Source organism: Plasmodium gaboni, chromosome 8 (genome assembly GCF_001602025.1).
Source record: "Plasmodium gaboni strain SY75 chromosome 8, whole genome shotgun sequence".
NCBI lineage: Eukaryota > Apicomplexa > Aconoidasida > Haemosporida > Plasmodiidae > Plasmodium > Plasmodium gaboni.
Window position 1 is genome coordinate 183,006 of NC_031488.1, and position 7,500 is coordinate 190,505.

Genomic DNA, 7,500 nt, shown 5'->3' on the forward strand with positions numbered 1-7,500 from the left:
TTTAATTAATTTATTATTTTAATATTATATTTATTTAATTTATAATATATAATTAATATATTCTTAATTTAATTAAAAACAAATATTTAATTTAAATATTATTAAAATATATTATTTTTATTTATTATTTAATTATATATTATATTATTTATTTTATATTTAATAATTAATTAATTAATACATTATTTACATATATTATAAATATATTATTATATATATGATACACATAATTATAATATATTTAAATAATAATTATTATTTATTTTTACTATATATATATTTTTTATTATTAATTATTTAATTTATATAATTAAATATATATTATTAAAAATAATAATTTTATATAATTAATTAATAATTATATTATTTTTAATTATTATTAATTATTTATTTTTATAAAATTATTATATATTAATATTTAATTAATTTTATTTTGCTTATTTATTTAATTAAATTAATATATTATGTGTACTTATTTAATTAAATTAATTTAATATGTGTATTTATTTAATTAAATTAATTTATATATTTAGTATTAATATTATATATATATAATTTTTTATTTTTAATTATTTATTAAATTAATAATATATTTAAATAAAAAATTAAAATAATATATTATAATAAAATTAATTAATTTATTTAATTAAAATTATATGTTTAATTTAATAAATACATAAAATAATATACTTATTTTAATAAATTAATTAATTTTATTAATTATATATTATTAGTTATTTATTTAATTAAATATTATAAATTATTTATTCAGTTATTTTATTTAAATATATTAATTTATTATTTCATTAATTATATATTAATAAATTTTTGTTAAAAAATAATTATTTAATTATTAATATTATATTATATATTTAATTTATTACATATATTAAATTATTTATTTAATTGATTTATTTAATTTATTTATTTAATTTATTATATTTAATTTATTTATTTAATTATATTTATATTTTATTTAATTAATTATTATATATATTTTTATTTTATTTAATTAATTATTATATATATTTTTATTTTATTTAATTAATTAATTATATTTATATTTTATTTATTTATTACATATATTAAATTATTTATTTAATTATATTTATATTTTATTTAATTATTATATATATTTTTATTTTATTTAATTAATTAATTATATATATTTATTTTATTTAATTAAATATTATAATTAATTATTTATATTTAATTTTTTAATAATAGACATATATTAAATTAATATCTTTATGCTATAATATATTACTATTATATTTTTATTTATTATTTTAAATTATATGTTTTTTTTATTAAATATTCCTTTATTATTTATTTATTTATTATTTCTATATTTTATTTACATTTATGTTAATTATTATTTATATAAGAAAACTATGACTTTAATTTATTAATTTTTTAATAATAGACATATATTAAATTAATATCTTTATGCTATATTATATTTTTATTTATTATTTTAAATTATATGTTTTTTTATTAAATATTCCTTTATTATTTATTTATTTTATTTATTTATTTATTATTTCTATATTTTATTTACATTTATGTTAATTATTATTTATATAAGAAAACTATGACTTTAATTTATTAATTTTTTAATTATTGTATATTTTATATAATATATTTAATTTAAGTGTAATAATAGTTAATATATAAAATTGTTTATTTGCGAATATATAATATACTTTGAAAAAATATAAAAATATGATATAAAAAATATCCTTCTTAAAGGATTAGTGTTTATTTATTTTATTTTAAAGAACATATACTTTTGTAATAACATTAAAAACCATAAATTATTTTTAAATAAATTTTAAATGTGTATAAAGGATGAACTTTTATTATACGACATTTTACTATCCTTATATTTAAAAAAGAAGGAATAAATTTGTATTATATTAATATAAGTATATTATGTGAGCATGGAATTTAGAATAATGTAAATTTATTTTTTTTATGAATTAGAAGCAATTGTAAATTTATGCTCCATATTATAAAATTATCTTTATATGGTTACATATATATGAAATAACTTCTTTTTATTTCAATAAAGGTCCAACTTATAAGAAATATATATTTATTATGTATTTATATAAGGAATATAAGTGCAATAATCTTATTATATAATACAAGAATGTTAATATATCGTTTTGGAATGTAGAATTAATAGATGTTTTTGAATTATATTTTATATTAGATCATATTAAATAAAATTATATTACATAAAAAGGATACTGAAAAAAAAATTCATTGGAAAAATGTTATCCATTTATTAGATATTGTAGAATAAAATACATTTAGTATAATATATATATTTTTACGTTTGAAACTAATAATAATTCTGTATGAAGTTATATTCTTATACCATAAAGAATATACTATTATATTTGAATAAATATAGGTGTGTATTTAAATCATTAACGAATTTTCAAGTAATGTTCATTTATGAATACTCACAAATAAATAATATTTTTACTTAACATTGACAAAACACAACAATGAGGTAGCGTATTTTGTTAAGCGTTTTTATTAAATTATATAATTATTCAAAATATTTTAAATGTATATTTTGCACATTACCCCTATATATGACTGTCCCAATTTTAAATATATTCATAACACTTTTAAAACATCTTAGCTTAGTAAATTAACATAGATTATGTAGATGAACAAAAATAAATATCATATAGATAATTTATCAATTATTAACAAAAAATTTCTTTATAAACTTTTTAAAAGGACAGCTATTCTATTCATATTTGAATAATTAAACGTTTATATTCAGAATTTTTACATTCATTCAAAGTTCAAATACGAATTTATAAATATTATTATGTATGAAATATATTTAACATATCTTTAACTGTTATTACCATTTTATTTTGATTTTTTTTATTTCACAAATTTAAGAAAAAAATATATATTATCAACATAGTAATAAAATTTATTGATTATTTTAAAATTCAAAATTATAAAAAAAAAAAACCATGTATAATTTATAAAATATCTACAAATTATTTCTCATGTTGCATATTTACATGTGAAATTTTACATTTATTTATATTTTTTTTCTATTTTTTAAAAAGGATAATTATAATAAATGAAACAGACTATATTTAAATAAGTTTTTCAATGTATAAATTAAAAAATAAACAAAAGGAAAAGAAACAAAGTTGTATATTTTTTTTTTTTTTAATCAATAAAACAAAGGGAAAAGGTAAAACTAATAAAAGTGGTGTGTAATAAACGTTTTAATGATTTAAATATGTATTTAAATCCCCCAAAAAAAAAGTTTGATAAAAGACAAAAAAAACAAAACAAAACGTATATATATATTATAATATTTTCTTTAATTTGAAGGCATCAACACCACTTAAATAATAATATGGTTTCCGTTTTACTCTAATAAATCCGTTTTTTTCATAAAATCCTAAAAAATATATATATGCATATAAATAATTATATATATGATAGTAATAAATAAATACATTTTTTTCAACAATAAAGTAATTCTTACGTAATGTAGGATAATTTGTTGCTTCTGCCTCAAGATGAATCTAATGAAAAAAATATAAATATAAAAAAAAATTATTTTATTTATATAACAAAAGAAAAAAAAAGAAAAAAAAGTTGATTTTTTTTGTTCTTTTTTAATAAAGTACCTCATTTATGCCATAGATGTTTTGCATTAATTTAATACTCTCATTTAATAAATAGGAGCCTAAAAAATAAAAATTTTCACATATTATAAAAATGATAATAAAACAAAAAATATATTTGAATAATATTTTAACCAACCTAAACCCAAACTTCTAATAGATTTGTGAACAGCTATCATACCTATAAATTTTTTTATATTTATTTAAAAGTAAAAAAAGAAGAGAAATGTATGTTAATTAAAATTCATTATAATTCAAATATATATATATATTTATTTATAGAACACAGAAGACAATACAAAATTAAACAATTTTTCATATTATACATAATTATTATAATATATATATATATTTTTTTTTTTTACATATATATCCAAAAGTGATTGTTTCATCATTTTTACATTTGGTAGTAATTTTGCTTATTACTGCACCAACACATTGATCCTCACATATAGACTATATAAAATAAATATTTAAAAAAATACATATAGTTATTTTTTTTTTATTACATGACAAAACTACATATAATATTCTTGTTTATTATATAAAAAAATGTCATACCATTAATGCAATTTCACCGTAATCATTTAAAACGGTTTTGAGTAAAAAAATATTATATGGTTCTGATAATTCTGTGCTTAACAAATTATACATACTATTTAAATAATTTTTTGGGAATGTTCTATATTGATATATATCAATTTCTTTTTCATCAAAAAACATCGTATGATATACATCTTTTTTAGGTAAACTTTCATTATAAAATTCACTAATTGTAGTATTACATTCAAATGATTTCCCAATACTTTTTTCGAAATCCAAATCCGATATATCTGCTAAAACAAAAGGGTTTGTGTAATTTTCCACTTTATTATTTATTTCATCCTCTTCTGATACGACTTCATTATTCATTTTAGAAATTTACTAAACTTTATATAACTGTTGAATTTAAAAAAAAAACAAATATTACATGTAAAAATATTTTTTATTCATGCAAACTGCTTTTTAGTAAACATTACAATTTGTTGTAATATATTAGGCGTTTTTCTTTTTTTTTGTTATTATAATAAAAGAAAATTTCACAAGGCACAAGAAAAAAAAAAAAAACAATGAACTTTATAAAAAAATATATGTTAATTAAAAAAAGTATGACATATATGAAATTTTTATATAATATATATGTATAAAATGTATTTACCTTAAAAAAAAAAAAAATATACATATATATATATATATATATATATTATAAAAAAAACATATATATTATTTATATATATGAATTAAAAACATAAAATATTTTATTCTTTTTAAAAATAATGAAAAAAAAAAATTCAATTTATTTTTTTTTTTTCAAATATATTTTTTTATAAACGAAAAAAATAAAAAAAGTAAATGATAGAATATTAAAATAAAGAAATATACATTATAATATTATTAAAATTTTCAATAATGTTTATATATTTATTGTACAAATAAAGCCTCCTTCATTTATAGAAATGAAATTATGCTTATTATATTTTTGTTTTATATAAAAAAGAGGTAAAATGGATTGAACATTTAATCCTATAAATAAGTCCTTTTTAGGATATGATTTCATTGGATTAAAATGATTTACATATTTACTATCAGTAGCTTTGGTTTCATAAATTTTTTGTTTATAATAATTATAATAATGATCATCGTATTTTTTACATGAATATATATATGGTATTCTAGATAAGTTTGTGTAACAATGTAGAATATTATTTTTTGAATATTCAGAATTTCCATCTAAATTTATAATTTTAGTTGTAGTACCCATTATATCATATATATATACAGAACTTGTGTACGTGTCTAGGGAAACAATATATTGTTCATTATCTATAATATAAAAATCATTAAGATGTTTTTTAAGATTATCATTATCTATAAATCTTTCATAAGAGACTATTAAATTACTTTTTGTTTCATCATTATGTTTATAATTTATATATCGCATATCATACAATCCTATATGATTATTTGTTTTAGATGAAACATATTGTACATTATTATTTAATGAATAAATTTTATTTACATGACCTTCATTTGGCTTTAACTTTGATATTGTGTTTAGCACATTACAACGTAAATCACATAAATATAAATATTCTGTATTACAACATAAAAAAATATTGTTATCTGATTTTTTTATATTTTCACAACATATTCCTTTTTTTTTATTGTCATTATAATTATATTTGAGTGAATTTTGTGAACAGTAATTATATGAAAAAGAACATTTATTTTTAATTTTTTCAATCGAATTTGGTGAATTTGGTGATTTCTTTGGATTATTATTATTATTATTATTATTATCAAAATGACGGTATGAATAATCATGTGTTTTTTTATTAAAAGGACCATGAACATTTTTGAAATGTTCAGAATTAATTTTGTATAAATCGTTTTCATTATATGACTCCTCTTTTCTATAAAATTTTATTTTATTATCATTATTCATTTTGGTATTATTTTCATATAACTCATCTATGAATGTTTCGTGTTGATTTTTGTTTTGTTCTTTGGAATTTTTTTTTTTCTTTTTTTTCGAAGAAAATAACCTTAATTTCTTTTGAGAATTATTTTCAAATTGTTGGTATATATTAAATTGTTTTCCGTTAATAATATTTTCAATATAAGATGTTAAATCTTCGTTCATTGAAAGTAAATCTTGCACTTTTAATTTCTTACTATCCCATATACAATATGTAACGTTATTTTTTAAGGTACTAAAACTGAAACATGGATATGACCCACATATAAAAATCTTGTCAATTTCATTATTATGATAAAAAGAATAATCGTCAGACGTTGGGTGATGAGAATAACAATAATTATTATTATTATAATTATCACTTTGAATGGATGGAAATAATTTAAAATAATTAACTTCTCCAGGGAAACTATATATTTCGATTTTGGGATTGCATTGAAAAAATGATTTTATACTTAATAAGCAAAGAAGACTTTTTTCATCTTTTGTATTAGGATAAGAGGAATAAGCAACATATTCACCATTAAATATATTAAAATGGGATAATATTTGTGGAGAAATACATAATAGTTCACTTTTTTCTTTAGAATAACTACACAAATATTTAGTATCTGTACTATAATATACATTTTCATGAATAACATCATATATGGACGATTTCTTATTTTTTTGGACGAAATTATTCATATCGATAGCCCCTAAACTGAATGAAAAATTGTTTTCTTTGGTTGTACTGAAAACAATATCATCATATTGAGGATTACTGAATAAATGAAAAAAAGATTCAGAAGGTTTATGTGTTTTAGAAACACGTGTTTCATTTGTTACGGCATCTAAATGTCCAGTGGGCATATTACTGTCTTCAAAAGTTTGGACATCCATTTCTTGATAAATGGTATCATTTGAAATATTATTAAATGAAATGAAGTGCCTTCCACTATTATTATTATTATTATTACTATTATTATTATTTATATTATTATTTATATTATTATTATCATTACTATCATTATTTGCATCATTATCATTATTAGTGTTCATGTTCATTTCTCTGGATGTGTTATTTGCTTCTAAAGCAAACGTATCATAAGTATTATTATAAAAATAATAAAAATTCGCTTTATATCTATTTACCCTTATTTTTGATTTTATATTTTTTATATTATATGAATTTAACTTTTCATACGTTCTGCCATAAAGTTTGGGAATTAATAAATTTTCTTCTATATAATCAGGATTAATACAAGAAAAGGTATTATTTCCATTTTTATAATATGTCATATTATATTTATTATCACAATA

General features: G+C 15.5%; 2 protein-coding genes across 2 annotated transcripts in view, besides 1 other annotated feature; both read right to left on the reverse strand.

Annotated features, from left to right (window-relative positions):
* Positions 1 to 1,071: part of a sequence feature (centromere) that runs on past the window's edge.
* A 2,285-nt stretch (positions 1,072 to 3,356) lies between these two features.
* Positions 3,357 to 4,592, reverse strand: PGSY75_0805400 (putative acetyltransferase; the record flags this gene model as incomplete). Its single annotated transcript, XM_018785190.1, has 6 exons — positions 3,357 to 3,451; positions 3,539 to 3,578; positions 3,684 to 3,742; positions 3,820 to 3,861; positions 4,046 to 4,136; positions 4,242 to 4,592. The coding sequence occupies 6 exons, from the start codon at positions 4,590 to 4,592 to the stop codon at positions 3,357 to 3,359; spliced, it is 678 nt and encodes a 225-aa protein (XP_018642157.1).
* Positions 4,593 to 5,133: 541 nt separating this feature from the next.
* Positions 5,134 to 7,500, reverse strand: part of PGSY75_0805500 (hypothetical protein) — a gene marked incomplete at both ends in the record, with an annotated part of 3,213 nt that continues 846 nt past the window's right edge. Inside the window, one exon of the mRNA XM_018785191.1 lies at positions 5,134 to 7,500. This exon is cut by the window's right edge and continues 846 nt beyond it. Coding sequence (XP_018642158.1) covers positions 5,134 to 7,500 — 2,367 coding nt within the window.